This window comes from Vanessa cardui, chromosome 26 (genome assembly GCF_905220365.1).
Source record: "Vanessa cardui chromosome 26, ilVanCard2.1, whole genome shotgun sequence".
In the NCBI taxonomy this organism is placed as follows: Eukaryota; Metazoa; Arthropoda; class Insecta; order Lepidoptera; family Nymphalidae; genus Vanessa; species Vanessa cardui.
In genome coordinates this window covers 1,871,554-1,890,582 of record NC_061148.1, presented here as the reverse complement: position 1 = coordinate 1,890,582, position 19,029 = coordinate 1,871,554, and the positions used below count along the sequence as shown (strand labels likewise).

The window sequence follows — 19,029 nt, the reverse complement described above, 5'->3', positions numbered from 1 at the left end:
AAAATCAAATTCATTGAACGAATAACAATATCTTGTGCAGTAATAATTATTTAAAGTATTTTTGCCGATTCATGCCTACGATACATACAATATTATGCAAATTAAAAATCTACTATGAAAATAAGACAATTTGATGTATAAAACTATAATTAAATATTAAAAACAATATATTACTTTATGGGATATTTATATGTTGGACACAGATGACATTGTCCGATGGGTTTGCTTATGGCTACATATCTTTGATAAGCCGATTAAAACTGGGTATGTTAACTTAAACGCTAATTATTTGTGGTTTTTAATTTTGCATTTTTGGAAATATTTCAAATCGTGAGAGCTTTCTATCATGCAAACTGTCATGCTTCATAATACAAATGTAGATTATTAAGCCATATTCATTAAATTTATCAGATAACTATACGAAGGTACTTTAACACAACCATAGTCTCACAACTGTCCCATGTTGCTATTTATGTCATCTGTAAATTAGAAACTAACATAAAAAACGGCAACACCAAAACACTGCCAGTTGTCATTTCCATACAAAAATATATATAGCACTATACATAACTCTTAAAAGTTATTTTTGGACAAATAATGTAGAAGACATAAGGATCCAAGATTTTTACTAACAATTCCAATTCATAATTTATGTTATGGTTATCTTTAGATGGTTCAAACCCATGTGCTTAATTTGTCTTTATAATTCATCGCGTACTCAGCGTTGAAGGTAAACATCGTGAGGAAACCTGCATGTGACAAATTTCATAGAAATTCTTCCACATGTGTATTCCACCAACCCGCATTGGAACAGCGTGGTGGAATATGTTCCAAAAACCTTCTCCTTAAAGGGAGAGGAGGCCTTTAGCCCAGCAGTGGGAATTTACAGGCTGTTGTTGTTGTTTGTTGTATCTTTAGATGTAAATGTACCACACGCTTTGTACTTTAAGCATTTGAGAAAGAACGTAAGGTCTGTGAAGCGTTAAAAGTATGACTCGGATATGTAACAAGCATTTAAAATATAAATAAATAATGCACTATACCCTGCTTTAACCGACTACATAGAGATAACAATATACATATTAAGCTTTCATTAAATATTAATATTTCTCCATTCTAAATATTACGATATAATACTTATATTAAAAAAAACGAAAATATGGACTCCGTTGTAATTCTATTTATTTCCCAGGAGACGATATCATTGATTATGAACAATGTCATCCGTCCATGAAATATAATCGTCAAATCGCTGTTGTTTTCGTTCCGTGACTACGTCTCAGCGACCGTGGTTTTACAGCCGAAACTTTATATTTATAACAATCACTTTGATACACATTTCGACTGTAATATTAGATCGTCAGTCAATTTTAGAACTTGGATTATAAAAATTTGAAATAGTTTCGTATATTAACGACGAAGTCTAGAAAATTAAAGTAGTACATATATTAAGCTTTATATAGTAATATAAGCAGCTGTATGTAGGCACGAGTAACATGATAACTTTAAGTAAGGCTAAGTTTATGTTAATTTTGTGCAACTTTCACCGATTCAAGTGTAACTTACGATCATTCTGCTAAATAACAGCAGAACGATCGTCGACCGTTCGTTCATACGAAACCATTCCAAAGTCCAAGTTCAACCACGGTCCCGCATTGAATTAAAATAAACAAAAAGTGTAAGCTAGCATCACGCGTCGGCTCCGTTGAGTGCGGCGGGCGCTTCGCTGGCGGCCTGGGGCTGCGGGGCGGAGGCCTGGGGCTGCGGGGCGGCGCCCGGGGGCTGCGCCGGCGTCTCCGCCTTCACGTCGGCGTCCTTGTCGCTCTCCGTGTCCTGGCTCGACGTGTCCATTGTGTCAGCTTTCGAGTCTTTCTCGGATTCCGTGTGTTCCGTGTCTTTTTGTTCGTCCGTCTGTTTGTCATCTTTGTCGTTGTCCTGTGCTTTGTCTGAAATATTATTATTGTTTTATATTATTTATAATTCTAATACACATTAACTACTTAACAAAACTAGTATATAGTAGCAACTAATATATTAAAAACAAAAATAAATAAATAAAGTGTATAAAATACCCCTAAACGCTGGATTATAATGATGTTCGGGCGAAGTCGGGGCGGGGAAATAGTCATGATCACATATTGGGGATTGGGATCAACTAATTTATACTAATATTATATTATTATAAATGTGAAAGTAACTGTCTATCTGCCGCTTTTGTACTACCAAACCAATTAAGCGAAAATGATGAAATTTGACCGAGAAAGAGTCGAGATGGCCCAGTGGTTAGAACGCGTGCATCTTAACCGAATGATTACGTGTTCAAACGCAGGCAAGCACCATTTATTCATCTCGTGTTCAGCGGTGAATGAAAACATCGTGAGGAAACCTGCATGTGACAAATTTCATAGAAATTCTGCCACACGTGTATTCCACCAACCCGCATTGGAACAGCGTCGTGGAATATGTTCCGAACCTTCTCCTAAAAGGGAGAGGAGGCCTTTAGCCCAGCAGTGGGAATTTACAGGCTGTTGTTGTTGATGAAATTTGGAATTAAACTTGAAGTCCATGGAAGGACATAGGCTACTTCTTTTCCTGACACATGACCATCAACCAATAAAACGCGGCAGGCGACAACTACTATAGTATATATGTATAAGTCATACCAGTGTCATCAACTTCCATTGCCGTTTCGGTTTCCGTATCTGTTTCTTTCTTCTCGTTTCCGTTCACCTTCTAGAAAATAAATTTAAATTAAAATTCACTTCCCTTATAGCATTTTATTATCTAACTAAAGTACAACACGGACGGACGGAACAAACACATACTAACAACAGTCTGTTTTCTATTGTTTTACTTACATATTACAAAATAAATTAAATATTTATATGCATTACATATATAGTTTTAAGTCTTCATTTTATCCTTCACATAATTGTACACTCAAAGAAACACATATATACTAAAAATAATTGATTATAAAGTACACAAATTTTTATTAAATAATTTACTTGTTATAAAATTATTATTCCCTCTCTATAATAAAACTCAAAATACAGACACATATATATCTAAACAACAACCTCTAATAGTTTAATCTAAACTTATATTTAATTATTAAAAACCTTCACCCATATTCTAAGCAGTAATTAAATGTTGTATAATTACCCTATTCCAATGGCAGGAATAAAAATTAACTGATATTGAAGAGAGTAAGTGAATTTTTGAACAGATTGACCTTATAGGCTATTGTTCTGTATTAAAAAAAAAATCAAATACTATTTTTTCAAATATTCTTTTAAGGAGCTCTAAACATATCTGGTCAAGAAATAATATCCATCCATCCATCCATCAGCCCATTTCCGTCCACTGCTGGACATAGGCCTCTCCAATTGCACGCCACTGAGATCGTTCTTGGGCTACTCGCATCCAGCTCCTGCCAGCCGTCTTGCGTAAGTCGTCACTCCACCGTGCCCGAGGACGTCCTACACTACGTTTGCCGAGACGCGGTCTCCACTCTAGAACACGTTTCCCCCAACGGTTATCGGTTCTGCGGCAAATATGGCCAGCCCACTGTCACTTCAGCTTACTAATCCGGTGGGCTATGTCGATGACTTTGGTTCTCTGGCGGATCGCCTCATTTCTGATGCGATCCCGCAGAGAAACGCCGAGCACAGCCCTTTCCATAGCACGTTGAGCGACTTTAAACTGGTGGACCAGCCTTACCGTGAGTGTCCACGTTTCGGCTCCGTATGTCATGACGGGTAGGACGCACTGGTTGAAGACTTTCGTCTTAAGGCACTGTGGGATCGACGATGTAAAGATTCGACGTAATTTTCCAAACGCTGCCCAACCTAGCTGAATTCTTCTATTCACCTCGTCCTCAAGGTTGTTTCTACCAAATCGCAGAGTCTGCCCAAGGTAGACATATTTTTGAACAACTTCAAGAAATAATATACTCTATGGTTTTTAGGTTAGGAATTTATGGAATAGTGTTGTATTATAAATAAAGATATATTAATCAAGAACTTTCAATGCATAATATAACTATTAGATTAACTCATGAAATATGTAAGTATATCTTATAACTGCTCCTTTTGCCTTTGGAATAGATTAATTTTCAACTCATAATATAAATAATCGTTAGTATATACTGATTGTATACTACCATTATTAAATGAACTACACTGTCTGTAAAAAAAGTAAATAAATGAAACCTAATTCCGTCGAGGCTTTTTGCCGCTTCTTGAAGCACTTGACGTCGTTGATTTTGTTGTTTTCTTTTTTTTCGCCTAGCGATGTTTATATTCTTCAATTAATATAGATTCTTTGACCCATGAAAGCTTTAGCTTTGCTTATTGGCAATACCAAATCACCTACTAATGGTATATGCATACATGGACTCACACTACTATTAGTATATAGAGAAAACATTCATTGAAAGGAAATACCAATAAGGCCTAAAAGGAAAGTCTAATAGAATATAAGAAAATGTAGATCTAAATAATCATAAGAAAAGAGCCTTAAAAGAAACGTGTACACACATACATACATCAGACATATAAGCTCATAAATTGAATGGTCTATCAAGCATAATATTACAGTTGTAGCGTACCATTAACAGAGCAAACGCAATCACTGCTCTTTACATGATTACTAATTTGTTTTTTTAGCTGAAATATCCAAAACTTTTTTTTTTATGGTATAGGTTGGTGGACGAGCAGATGGGCCACCTGATGGTAAGTGGTCACCATCACCCATAGACAATGACGCTGTAAGATATATTAACTATTCCTTACATCGTCAATGTGCCATCAACCTTGGGAACTAAGTTGTTATGTCCCTTGTGCCTGCAGTTACACTGGCTCACTCACCCTTCAAGCCGGAACACAACAATACTGAGTACTGTTATTTGGCGATAGAATAACTGATGAGTGGGTGGTACCTAAACTATCAGCAGGCCCCAGACCGAATAAGCATTTGGAATATTATATTACACACAGGCGGGGAAAAGTCTTAAGAGTTTTGGTTTAAAGACTGATTATTTACTTCTGGTTTATCATCAGCTCGGTCGACGTCAGCTGGCTGCGCACTCGACGTGGAAGATATCTCTTCATCCTGTTCCTGTTTCTTCGGCCGTTTCGTCGGCCGCTTCTTCTCTTCCTCTACGGGGTCGACTGCCTCTTCCTCTGTTTCCATTTCGGGCGCCGGTGACGCCTCTTTCTGGGCTGTGGGGTCCTCCTGTAATTTATAAGGATGACTTTAAACTATGGAGTAATTTTTAACATTAAATCTTCCAGTAGGACTGCAACGTGTAATGGTAATGTTGTTTGACCGATTTTGGTTTTTATCTCGTCTTTGCAAACACAGGTCCACTCGTCGTGATAAACACGACCAGAGAGAGTGAGGACGAAGACCTACCGCTATACATACGTACTTACCTACGAGCCGGGGATTGAACCCAGGACCTCGGGATCTGAACCCGTACATATAGCCACTAGATCAATATCATATTGTATATAAAGATGAATACCGGAATCATGACTACGCCGATTCAAGTGAAGTATAATTCAAATTGTTTCAATCGAGATTTTAATTAGTTTCTTTCGCCGGTTCTCAGGTCTGAGGTAGTATATTCCGAACCGGTGTTAGATTTTCTAAAGTGTAAACACTTCTATTGAATAAAGGTTTTTGACTTTGACTTAATAGTGATCACGCCTTATATATATGTAGGAGTGAGCGCCTTACTAGTCATCACGTGCTATATATATGTAGGAGTGAGCGCCTTACTAGTCATCACGTGCTATATATATGTAGGAGTGAGCGCCTTACTAGTCATCACGTGCTATATATATGTAGGAGTGAGCGCCTTACTAGTCATCACGTGCTATATATATGTAGGAGTGAGCGCCTTACTAGTCATCACGTGCTATATATATGTAGGAGTGAGCGCCTTACTAGTCATCACGTGCTATATATATGTAGGAGTGAGCGCCTTACTAGTCATCACGTGCTATATATATGTAGGAGTGAGCGCCTTACTAGTCATCACGTGCTATATATATGTAGGAGTGAGCGCCTTACTAGTCATCACGCGTTATATATATGTAGGAGTGAGCGCCTTACTAGTCATCACGCGTTATATATATGTAGGAGTGAGCGCCTTACTAGTCATCATGCGTTATATATATGTAGGAGTGAGCGCCTTACTAGTCATCATGCGTTATATATATGTAGGAGTGAGCGCCTTACTAGTCATCATGCGTTATATATATGTAGGAGTGAGCGCCTTACTAGTCATCATGCGTTATATATATGTAGGAGTGAGCGCCTTACTAGTCATCATGCGTTATATATATGTAGGAGTGAGCGCCTTACTAGTCATCATGCGTTATATATATGTAGGAGTGAGCGCCTTACTAGTCATCATGCGTTATATATACGTGGGAGTGAGGGCGTTACCACGAGCAGTACGGCGTGCTGCCCGCCGGCGGCGACGCGCAGCGCGGGTCTTGGCTGCGGCGCGCGCGCGGGCTCGGCGCAGTCGGCGCGCGCGCCCGTGCCCAGCTGCCCCTCGCTGCCCATGCCCCACGCGTACGCCTCGCCTGCCAACACACCACTCGTACACGTCTCCGTACCACACTAATAATATACATACATGTCGCTGTAAGCGCGTACGCCTCGCCTGCGCACAACACTACTCGTACACATCCACCCCGTACCACACTAATATACATACAATCTGACGAAACATTGTAAACTGATTTTTTGACGTGACAACGTCTTATAAATTGGTTTGCCGTTATGCGCCCACAATGAGAGCGAGTGAGAGGCACGCGTGCCTTCCACTCGAGCATGGTTAGCCCGCCTAAGAGCGAGAGAGACAGACATAAAAAGTGAAAGGCACGCGTCATTTTACCACTCAAAGTCGTTGTCACGTAAAACTTTCGCCCGTATACCGACTTTACAGGCAACAGGTAATTTTTTTTATGGTATAGGTTGGTGGACGAGCGTATGAGCCACCTGATGGTAAGTCACCATTCCCCATAGACAATGACGATGTAAGAAATATCAACTATTCCTTACACCGTCAATGTGCCACCAACTTCGAACTAAGATGTTAAGTCCCTTGTGCCTGTAGTTACACTGTTTCACTCACCCTTCAAACTGGAACACAACAATACTGAGTACTATTGTTTGGCGGTAAAATAACTTTGAAATATGATTGCTATTTAATATATTATTTTTCGCTATATCGTCTATCGAAGTTAAACTGTCAGATTACAGTCTATCCCTCATCAAATTATCAACTGTCTAAAGCTCTTCCTTATTAGCCGATCACCGATATGTCACCGTTACGTTATTATTCGGTATTTTAATCTTACGGTGACATATACAATGCGATTATATTCGTTATTTACATTTTTGTTGAGACCTAACACAGACCTGTGTCCGTGACCGCGAACGAACTGCAAGTACCGGCCGCGATACTGACGCACTTCTTATTTTGCAACTTCGGTATTGGCTCCAGTGTCTCCGCGTCGCCCGGCCTGTCGCCTAAACCGAGTCTGAAACACAATAGTGACCATAATTAGTAATTGTATTTCAACTGCAAAAGCAAATACGGTATAACAACAACAATAACAGCCTGTAAATTCCCACTGCTGGGCTAAATGCCTCCTCTCCCTATGAGGAGAAGGTTTGGAACATATTCCACCACGTTGTTCCAATGCGGGTTGGTGGAATACACATGTGGCACAATTTCTATGAAAATTGTCACATGCAGGTTTCCTCACGATGTTTTCCTTCACCGCTGAGCACGAGATGAATTATAAAGACAAATTAAACACATGAATCAGCGGTGCTTGCCTGGGTTTGAACCCGCAATCATCGGTATAAGATGCACGCGTTCTAACCACTGGGCCATTTCGACTAGAATACTCGTAAACTCGAAATACGGTAATAAGGCGCAAATTGGGTGAATTACATTATATATTATTTAGACATGTACCAAATGCTTTTTTATTAAATTTACTTTGCGAGGCGATTTTTTCCTGATTTTAGGTTGACGGACGAGCATATGGGCCACCTGATTGTAAGTCGTCACCATCACCCATAGACAATGACGCTGTAAAACATATTAACTATTCCTTACATCGTCAACGTGCCACCAACCTTGGGAACTAAGATGTTATGTCCGTTGTGCCTGTAGTTACACTGCTCACTCACCTTACAAACCGGAACACAACAATCCTGAGTACTGTTATTTGGGCGGTAGAATAACTGATGAGTGGGTGGTGCCTACCCAGACGGGCTTGCACAAAGCCCTACCACCAAGTAAGATTTATTTAAGATTATCGAATAGTAGAGTCGAGATGGCCCAGTGGTTAGAACACGTGCATCTTAACCGATGATTGCGAGTTCAAACCCAGGCAAGCACCGCTGATTCATGTGCTTAATTTGTCTTTATAATTCATCTCGTGCTCAGCGGTGAAGGAAAACATCGTGAGGAAACCTGCATGTGACAAATTTTCATAGAAATTCTGCCACACGTGTATTCCACCAACCCGCATTGGAACAGCGTGGTGGAATATGTTTCAAACCTCCTCAAAAGGGAGAGGAGGCTTTTAGCCCAGCAGTGGGAATTTACAGGCTGTTGTTGTTGTTATCGAATAGTCTCTAGATTTCAAGTTCTCAGCGGTAAGCTAGTGGGTGGTATGTGGTATGGTGGTATGCTCACCGTCCGTAGTCGCAGCGGCCCACTGCGTGCGCGGCTCCAGCCTCGTCCAGCGCCAACGAGTGATGTTGGCCGATGGCCACGCACGTCCAGACTCGATCGTCGAAGGCGTCGCACTCCTTAGGGGAGAATAGCGCCGTCCTGCGCTTCTCGCCCGTTATTCCTGGAACGGGAGACCATCGTCTATATTGATTATTATGTCAATTAAATGGCGTATTATTAATATCATTCAAATAGAAATACTAACTAAGTCTTATAACCAACGACACTTTGCACGGGTGCAATGCTGATACTAAATATACTACAGGTTTTACTATATTGTATATTTATCATATACAAAAACCTTCCTGTACTATATTCAAATTGACAATGATAACAATGACACAAAATCCTTCTATGTATTATATTCAAAAACCTTCTCGAATTACTCTATCTATTATAAAAAATAATCGCATCCAATTCCGTCGCGTAGTTATTATTACTTGATTATTATGTTAATTAAATGGCGTATTATTAATATCATTCGAATCGATTGGTCTTATAACCAACGACACTTCGCACGGGTGCAATGCTGATACTAAATATACTACAAGTTTTACTATATTGTATATTTATCATATACAAAAACCTTCCTGTATTATATACAAATTGACAATGATAACAATGACACAAAATCCTATGTATTATTTACACACCCTTCTCGAATTACTCTATCTATCATAAAAAATAATCGCATCAAATTCCGTAGCGTAATTTTTTAAGATACATACATAGGGACAGACAGCGGTAAGCGACTTAGTTTTATACTATGATGAATGAGTAAAATGTTACATACATATATGTAATGATAGAATTTTTCACTAGATGGCAATGACTGTCACTTAGATCGCGCTATTAAAGTGTCATTACACGTTCGTTAAGCTAGCATAATTTTTTTTGTATTGACGAGCTAAAAGTACGAGATTATACGTGTGAAAAACAGATGATCTAAAACAGTGATCTGACTCTTATTGACTCAAAAAAGGGCAGATCGTTCGCTCGTTTTGATACTGTACTTACTGTGACAATAAGAAATTTAAAATTTTCGACTTAAAATAAAAGATAAATGAAATAATACTCGTGAAATATATGTATTATATTTATTGCAAACAAATAGGTTTATTATTTAGATAGTAATTAATTAAAGCTCTAATGTTTTAGTATTTTTGCTTTTATATTTTTTTATTAAATTTCAAAATAATCAACGATAACTTATACATATTCTCTTTCTTGACAAGCATGTAAAAGTCAAACGAAAATAATCAAATTTAAATGGTGAATACCATATTAAATTATTTATATTAAAGTCTTTTTAGAAATTATCAACAATGAGCGAGTAGAATACAGTAAGAATACCGCGCGAGAGAGCGAGACAACATTAGTTTGGTTTAGCGCAACCTTGTCTCGCTCAGTAACGAACTAACGAACTATGGATCGAAAAATCGGAGATTCTAGTTCGCGTTAAGAATGCAGTGAGTTGTCATTGTTTACCGGCCCCTTTGACCAATCAAATTACAAAGTCAAGTTCACATTGAACACGTAAAGACATAAGTTCGAACGTGACGGTTGTGGATTTAATTAATTATTAACCGATATTTTTATAATTTAAATTAAATTATTATTATTATTAACTGATATTTAAAAAAAATGAATACCTCACCAATTTGTAAAAATAAAAGTGCGAGAAATGCTGCGACCACGTTATGGAATTCGCTGCAGAAAATTATTTTATTATAAACACTAACGACGACACTATATAGTAATAGTATTAATGACTCAATATCGATTTTTTACGTTAATGTGATTTTTTTAAATTGATTACACTTTAAAACAAATATAATCTGTTGGAATTTTAACACAAATATACAAACACCTTTACCCTTCTGTTAAAAATATTTGATTGGTCAGGGGGCGGAGTAAAATGACAACTCACTGCATTCTTAACGCGAACAGACCATAGATGCCAATGACTGTCACTTAGATCGCGCTATTAAAGTGTCATTACACGTTCGTTAAGCTAGCATAATTTTTTTGTATTGACGAGTTAAAAGTACGAGTGATTATAAGTGTTAAAACAACAAGTCTTTCATTTCTAACAATGATTGATTTAGGAATGATTTTTCTTTTTTTTTTTTATGGTATACGTTGGCGGACGAGCATATGGGCCACCTGATGGTAAGTGGTCACCATCGCCCATAGACATTAACGCTGTAAGAGTTATTAACTATTCCTTACATCGTCAATGCGCCACCAACCTTGGGAACTAAGATGTTATGTCCCTTGTGCCTGTAGTAACACTGGCTCACTCACCCTTCAGACCGGAACACAACAATACTGAGTACTGTTGTTTGGCGGTAGAATAACTGATGAGTGGGTGGTACCTACCCAGACGGGCTTGCACAAAGCCCTACCACCAAGAAAATGAAGAAAAAAAGAATGATGTCCCTTTATCAATTAGTTTAACAATGTTAAAGTGTTAAATTAACATGTCGGAGTACTGACCGAGCTGTCCGTAGTTGTTGAGCCCCCAGGCCAGCATTCGTCCGGCGGGCTGAAGCGCGAAACTGGCGTGGTGTCCCGCCCACACGGCGGCGGCTCCGCCCCGCAGAGACACGCGAGCCGGGCTTAGCAGGGCGCCTGCAACGGACACACAATTGTTATATTATATATATATATACAACAACAACAACAACAGCCTGTAAAAACATATTCCACAACGCTGTTCCAATGCGGGTTGGTGGAATACACATGTGGCAGAATTTCTGTGAATTTTGACACATGCAGTTTTCCTCACGATGTTTTACTTCACCGCCGAGAACGATATGAATTATAAATAGAAATTAAGCACATGAAAATTCAGGAGTGCTTGCCTAGGTTTGACCCTGTAACCATCGGTTAAGATGCACTTGTTCTAACCACTGGGCCATCTTGCCTCTTATTTACACATGACAAAGCCCATTGTACTCACTGAATCCTTGTCTGGCATCTCTGGTTGCGGATCTCTGTGACAATCTGCCGAGCTGGCCCTGTTCTCCACAGCCCATTGTGTACACTGACCCTGACGTCTGTGATGATAATAAAAATAAGTTAAGATTAGGTTACAATCAGAGTCGGATTTAAAGGTGTGGAGGCCCTGGGGCCACAAAGCAGTGAGGGCCCTGGACAAACAGAAGCGTGAACACCCTAATAATTATATTATTATGAATTAATTAGTTTTTTTTTTTATTTCAATCAGTAAGCTATGAATTGTTTCGTATTTGTATCGGTAACTTTTAAAATATTAAATAGTAACACTATTATAATTTGACTATATCTTAGTATTTGTTAACTTGCTGAAAACTGTGGCCCCCTCTCATGTGGAGGCCCCAGGGCAGTTGCCCCCGTTGCCCTCCCCTAAATACGGCCCTGGTTACAATGCATATGAAATAAAAAATATATAAGTTTATTCAGGATATATTGGATAAATTATATATAGTATCACACTAGCTATATATTACTTTACTCCATTAAATAATTAAATAATCATATAACTCACTGATAAAATAACAAGATGGTCGCCTCCCGACGCAACTGCCACAGCTTGTTCACCAATATCTACTTTGACTGGTTCCTTGCAAGCTTTTCCTTCCCTTCCACGTACAACTAATCCCATACTCCCATGGGAATCCTGCAAAATACATGGATATGAGTTAAACATTTAATTTTTAATATATCATTATAACAGAGTTCCATTTAAAATATGTCTCTTGATGATATGTTATATTTAACAATATAGATGTGGGCATTGAATCAAGTATAAAAAACTTTTTTAATATTATTAAAATTATTAATTTCGGGATATTTACCATGTTTTTTATTTTTGTTCGAATGTTCTTCACGAGTCTCATGAACAAGACATTCATAGATAAAATTTTTAAAATTTTTAACTTTAACCCGAAATTATTAACTTAAATAATAAAAATAACCATGTTAATTTAAAAATTTCTTAATATTGTGGTTAGGTGATGTAAACCACCTAATGTAAATTGTGGTCAATGGTCATAAACATTTTGACCATTTTGACATCACTAGTACCAGGTATACTGTACTATTATAACATATATATAGCATAACAGGTATATGTAGTGTAAAATAATGTCAGATCTTAGTACTTACTCTGAAAGCTCCCCAAGCATAGACATCTCCATTATCTAGTAGTGCCGCTGAATGAGAGTCACCCGCACTTATGACTACGGCTGGTAACGGTAGATCTACTGTTTTAGGGGTGCCCTCATCTTTCTCGTTGGATGTTGGTCTGCCCAAGGCCCCTTCATCATTGCAGCCAAATGTCCAAACCTACATGAAAAAAAATATTAGTCATTCTCTTTGTGAAATCAAAGGCCATCTGAAAATCAGTGCTGTGCATTAGCACAGCTTATATTGAGATGATGCTACCTACACTGTGTTCTTTAATTTTTTTTTTTTTCTGTATAATCTATGTAATGTATGTGTGTAGCAAAATAAATGGTTTAAATCCAGTTTTGCACATACACGATAATTACATACACTGTTTACATAATTAATACTAGTTTATAGTCTCTTCATTTTATAGATAAAAAAGTGTTACATTGTAATTTCTATGGCTAGTTTTTGTATATATAATGTCTATTTTAAGTACAAGACAAAAACAAGAATTCGTTATCAATTATTTTTTTTGTTGAATAGCAGTAAGACTTGTCAATATTATAATAATATTAGTATTCTAGTGATATTCGTAATTGGTAGTTATACGCATAGTACGAGCAATAGATTCTGAATCATTCTAGTGCGACTTCACATAATAGTAGTAAGTATTGAATTTGGAAAGAAATGCCACATACCCAGGCTGACAAAGAATTAAATATATTAAATTAAAAGTGTTAAGAGTTCTATAGCGTACTGATCAAGAAGATTGAATCAAATGCCTTCTATATATCATATACTATTGACTTATTCATTATCTAATACCTGTTGACTTCCAAGGAGGATACATTACATACATATATAATTGTATTTAACTAATATGATTGTATTTTTTACATGTTAAAAAAGAGTAATTACTGAGTTTCTTGCCGGTTCTTCTCAGTAGAATCTACTTTTCGAACTGGTGGTAGCTTCACTTAATTGTAAAATGACGATTCAAAAGTGCTTATAAAGTTTATCACTGGTTATAGAAAAATATTATCTATACTAATACATATTATAAATGTGAAAGTAACTCTGCTTGTCTGTCGCTCTTTCACAACCAACACAACAACAGCCTGTAAATTCCCACTGCTGGGCCAAAGGCCTCCTCTCCCTTTGAGAAGGTTTGGAACATATTCAACCACGCTTTTCCAATGCGGGTTTGTGGAATACACATGTGGCAGAATTTCTATGAAATTTTTTCACATGCTGGTCTCCTTACGATGTTTTCCTTCACCGCTGAGCACGAGATGAATTATAAAGAACAAATTAAGCACATGAATCAGCGGTGCTTGCCTGGGTTTGAACCCACAAACCACTGGGCCATCTCGACTCTCAACACAAAACAACCATCTCTTAAAAGCGAGTGAAGCCTCGGGCAACAACTAGTTTCCCATATGTATTGAATAAAAAAAAACACCAATAATCACCTTTCCATCGCTGTCTAGCGCGACTGTGTGCATGCCCCCTGCGTGCACATCCACAATCTTGTTCCCCAGTGACGCGACTTGCTTGAATCTGAAAGATAATCACTTTCAAACACATGTTTGGGCTACTCGTATATAATCTGAAACATATGTTCTTGACATTTTAGATGTTCAGAGAAATGTTGTTTATATAGGTAGTGATTATTTTAGTTGTCTTCATGTGGGGTCATTTTTATCTAAATATATTTTTGGTAAACACAAATGTTTATATTTTTATGTAATACTGCTAGTTATATTGTAGGCGTTTCTTGGAACCGGGTCCAAAAATAAGAATAACTGTAAGTACATTACATAGTCGTAAATCGCCTTTTAATTTGTCTACTACTAATCAGGAGAATTCTAAAAGATACTTTGAATATGCACTTATTGTTATTACTTTTTAGTGCATATTTATTTGTATGGAAATAGTGTATTGTTTGAAGTTAATTTTTTTATCATTAAAATTTTTGTTTATAACGACTTCGATTTTGTGTATTTCTTATGAATAATAATCTTATAACTTACTTGGTCGTCTCGATGACATCTTCACCCAATCCCAACTGCCCGACATCACCTTGACCACAAGTTAGCACACAACCTCTCTTTTTGGGCGCAGATGGTATCTCCAACTGGATAGCTACATAAAAAAGAAACATATGAATATACGGTTCAAGCTATCATGTGGTCGATATACATATATCAAAGGTCATTCAACTTTTAAATATAATCGATAAAAAAATATTTGAAATTTATATAAATCCATGTTGTCTTATTATAATTTTAAATTTTGGTATAGTTCTTTTTACATTTAGAATATACTATAGACAATCTGAATTTGAATTTCAAATATTATAATTTCAGTATGATAAGTATTTGTGAAGAAACAGAAGTTTATTGTATGGTAGAAATTACTCTAGAGATTACAGAATATTATAAAAATAAATGTAATCTGAGCACTGTTGTATAAGCATTTACACATTATTAGACAAGTTAACCTTGTGTATGATTTGTTTCAATAAATAATGGACTGATCTCAGAGCAAAATCTAAACAAGATATACTTAGTATTTACTTTATTAATTTGAAGGGAAATTATAAGTTATATAAACTATTGCAATTAATACATTTTGTATTACATTTATGGCCACTAAAGTAAGAAAAGTTTGGTAAGAAATAGTAGATTTGTGTGTGTGTAAGTTCTCAGCTATTTATTGAATCTGTCACTTTATACTCTATTATTCATTATCCTGAGCACTACTGCAGAAGTTACGATGGTAAGAATTCTAAGATCATAGGGGGATTAATATATCCTACTTGAAATTAATAAATCTATAATCAATCGTCTAGTACTAGATCTGTTCAGGCTATAATGGTAGTTATATAGTACTAGTTGTGTCCAAATAGTCCAGCAATGTAATAAATTATCAATAAGTTTTAATTTATTATATAGTATAAAACTAATAATGTTGTATAATAATGTATCTGATGTGTAAGTTCTGCTAACATTTATTACTCGCAGTGAAGTTATTTTTATTATTTATCTGTGTACATTTAAATTTGATTTTAGAATATTCTATGACTTTTTAAATCTAGTATAATATACAATACTTTTGTTTATTTTACAAGTCATAACAAATAACACATAGTATACTATCAATAATATGTTATCTTTTGATATTTACTATCTTGTAACTTATCAAATAGTTTTTTGTTACAATTTGTTACTTAAAGGTATCTTTGGTAAAATAATTTCAATTAATATATTTTATTTATTAAAACAAAATTCATTTGTGTGACTAATGTTTAATCGATACATCGTCATTATTTCTTTAACGAAAAACTTACGTTAGATATTATCAATAGTGTTTATATATGACCTTGCACAACGTAACTCAATATTACATATTAACTATGAATAATCTAAATCATAATTTGTTATTTAACATAATAAATATTGTATATTATGTTTTATGAATAACTTATTTATATGAAATAATGAATAGCGTAAAATCAAGGTCATTGTCGTAAATATAACGCTAATATTGAAACAAAATAGAATGGCGAATACAACTCAGCGGCGATAATTCGTCTAACCTCAAAAGATTCCATTAATAACAAGCTTACGTAACTTTATCGTAGCATATCCTAATCGGAACAATAATTAACCTCATTATTTGTTTAAAACGAAAGCGGTGACATTTATAACAGCACCATATACGAGTAAAACGAAAAAGGCGCCAATTATAATTGAATAATAATGCACTACATTTCCCGCCATCATGGTTTGACAGGTCATTGACGTCGGATAGAAATGTAAAGAAAACAACTGCTCTAACATCACATTAAGAACTGACCTCCACGTTTTTTCTTATTTTTCGGCCCTGCTGGTGCCGGAGCAGCAGAAGACTTTGACGCTGTCCGTTTAACGCCTCGCGCCGCCGGCATTTTATCTGCAATATTGCAAAGGACGCGTCAGTAAACACAGAGAGCGCGGCAAACGATCGTTGGCCGATGGCTTCGTACTGATGACGTTTTCACTGCTTTTTTAATTACATTAGGGTTTTGATTTTATTATGCCTACTATTGCACTAATAAAAAGTCTACGGCCTCATAGAATTATGCAAAGCACAGATAGGTTATATTATGCATTGTATAGCACTACACTAAGAACAAACAACGCATCCATATCGCGCACGAAAATGTTGTAGGGTAATAGGAAAAAATACTTACTGTTTTATTATGTAACGGTATAGTAATCCAAATTATTAACAATTAATTGAAATCACTAAAGAATATGAGATGACGTATTATTTCAACAGAGTACAAATCCCGTGCATCTCCTCCGCTCGCTTCGCTTGGCCTATTCACCACAGATAAGAATAAATTATAGACGAAAATGAAGAGTGATGTCATCGGCACTACAGATTATAAATTTGTTTATGGCATGTTTCTAATATATTTGTAACGTTATTAAATATTTGAAATACAAATAATTATATATATTTAATAGTTACAAAAAATATATTTCAATTATTAAATATTTCCGAAACCCTTAATAAAGACAAAAATACAGTTTCAGTATATCAGGGTCACCCGCATTAATCATTTGAGGTTGTTTACAATATTTTTAGTGATAATTGGCTAATTATTCATATATGTTTTAATTCTAATAGCTATTAAGTCTTAGTACCATACCCTATCCATAATGTATAAAGAGATAAAAATAATGTGAATATTAATTGTGGGTCCTAGTTAAAAACATGGTATTTTTCAAACTATAACGCGATCAAATTCGGTTTTAGTTATATATTTGAGGAGAAAAATAAATAAAATTGAGATACCAACCAATAATGTTATGTAAAATTATTATCTAAGCTTGTAAAAAGATTCGAATAATTACTCGTTATTTTAAAAAAATCCTGCTATTTAATATTCGTGAGTTATAATTATTATACGAGTTTGATGTACGATACACGTGATACCGAATTTACGTTTACAAGCCTAAAATTTATTTAAAAGAAAATTTCGAATACAGTGCCACCTACCGGGTTTGAATAATATGAATACGAATCGGTCCATAAATTATTGACGTAACTACAACGTAACGACCTCTATCGGACCTTAGCATAACCATGAACAACTTTTCAACAAAATAAAAAAAAAATCAATTTTAGTTGCTACTGGCGCTGCATGTTTGAACAAAGAGTATTATTATGTCTTATGTCTCGAAACTTTGAGAGACAAGCCATCTTTAATCATAAGCTAAAATGAGGATTGACACCAACTAGGTCGTTAAATATAGGCCACAGGCAATAAATTACAATTATTTTCATTTTTTTTTTGCGTGTTTTATTATTATAACTATTGTTACTTCTGATATAAATAAAATAAAATCAAGAACTTACGTAAAAATAGATATTAGAACCGAGACGACTGGTGTTTATAATTTATCTCATGTCTAGTGATGAAGAAAAACAATGTGAAGGCTGCACTTGTTGATTAAGAAAAAAACATCCCCATCTAATTTTCCTCGAAATATGCTCGAAGTCTTCTCCTAAACAGGAGATTAGGCATTAACTCATTTAACAACAGACTATAAGGTATTACTTTACTTCTGAAGGAATTCTTGTTTTTCGAGCATTGAAATAGTTCAATTATTAGCAATGATGTTCTAGTAAACAGACATGTCACTAACGCGCAAAAAGTGAAGACTAGAATACGTCCTAATTGGGACGTTTGCCTTTAGTCGTTTTCATTATAATTATGCCAGTAATAGGTTATAATACATCATAATTACGTAGTACCTAATACGTTTTGCGTAATTAAAACATCTAGTTATCCCTTTTACTCATTGTTTTTATCAAGCTATCCTTTTTATTTATAACGAAATTTAAAATAAACGGTCCCCAGCGCGGCACACTTTTTTCTGTTGTTTAGTATGGGTATAACATATCTGTTTATTAGAATATCATTGATTATTAGTCATTAGTTATGAAACTCACATACCCAATGTACACGCGATGTCGTGAACTTACATATATTTAATATAAGGCTATTTTCGGTCAATTATGATAAACATAAACTGCGT

The 19,029-nt window shown here is 35.8% G+C and overlaps 1 protein-coding gene across 1 annotated transcript; it reads right to left on the bottom strand.

Annotated features, from left to right (window-relative positions):
* Positions 1 to 871: 871 nt before the first annotated feature.
* On the bottom strand, positions 872 to 17,313 carry LOC124540710 (regulator of chromosome condensation-like). The gene is made up of 14 exons (XM_047118388.1): positions 17,172 to 17,313; positions 16,796 to 16,891; positions 14,968 to 15,079; positions 14,407 to 14,494; positions 12,929 to 13,108; positions 12,309 to 12,440; positions 11,742 to 11,838; positions 11,276 to 11,410; positions 8,738 to 8,897; positions 7,444 to 7,565; positions 6,460 to 6,602; positions 5,047 to 5,238; positions 2,664 to 2,733; positions 872 to 1,946 (listed from the first exon to the last, which is right to left on the bottom strand). The coding sequence occupies exons 2-14, from the start codon at positions 16,884 to 16,886 to the stop codon at positions 1,690 to 1,692; spliced, it is 1,779 nt and encodes a 592-aa protein (XP_046974344.1). The 5' UTR covers positions 16,887 to 16,891; positions 17,172 to 17,313; the 3' UTR covers positions 872 to 1,689.
* Between the last annotated feature and the right edge of the window lie 1,716 nt (positions 17,314 to 19,029).

What these genes read in the sequence shown, in the direction of transcription:
- LOC124540710 (XM_047118388.1), bottom strand. Translation starts at nt 16,886, where the DNA reads ATGCCGGCGGCGCGAGGCGTTAAACGGACAGCGTCAAAGTCTTCTGCT. An exon ending in AAATAAGAAAAAACGTGGAG is followed by an intron (nt 15,080 to 16,795) that starts GTCAGTTCTTAA and finishes TTTTTTATGTAG; the next exon opens with CTATCCAGTTGGAGATACCA. An exon ending in AGATGCCAGACAAGGATTCA is followed by an intron (nt 11,411 to 11,741) that starts GTGAGTACAATG and finishes TGTCCGTTGCAG; the next exon opens with GCGCCCTGCTAAGCCCGGCT.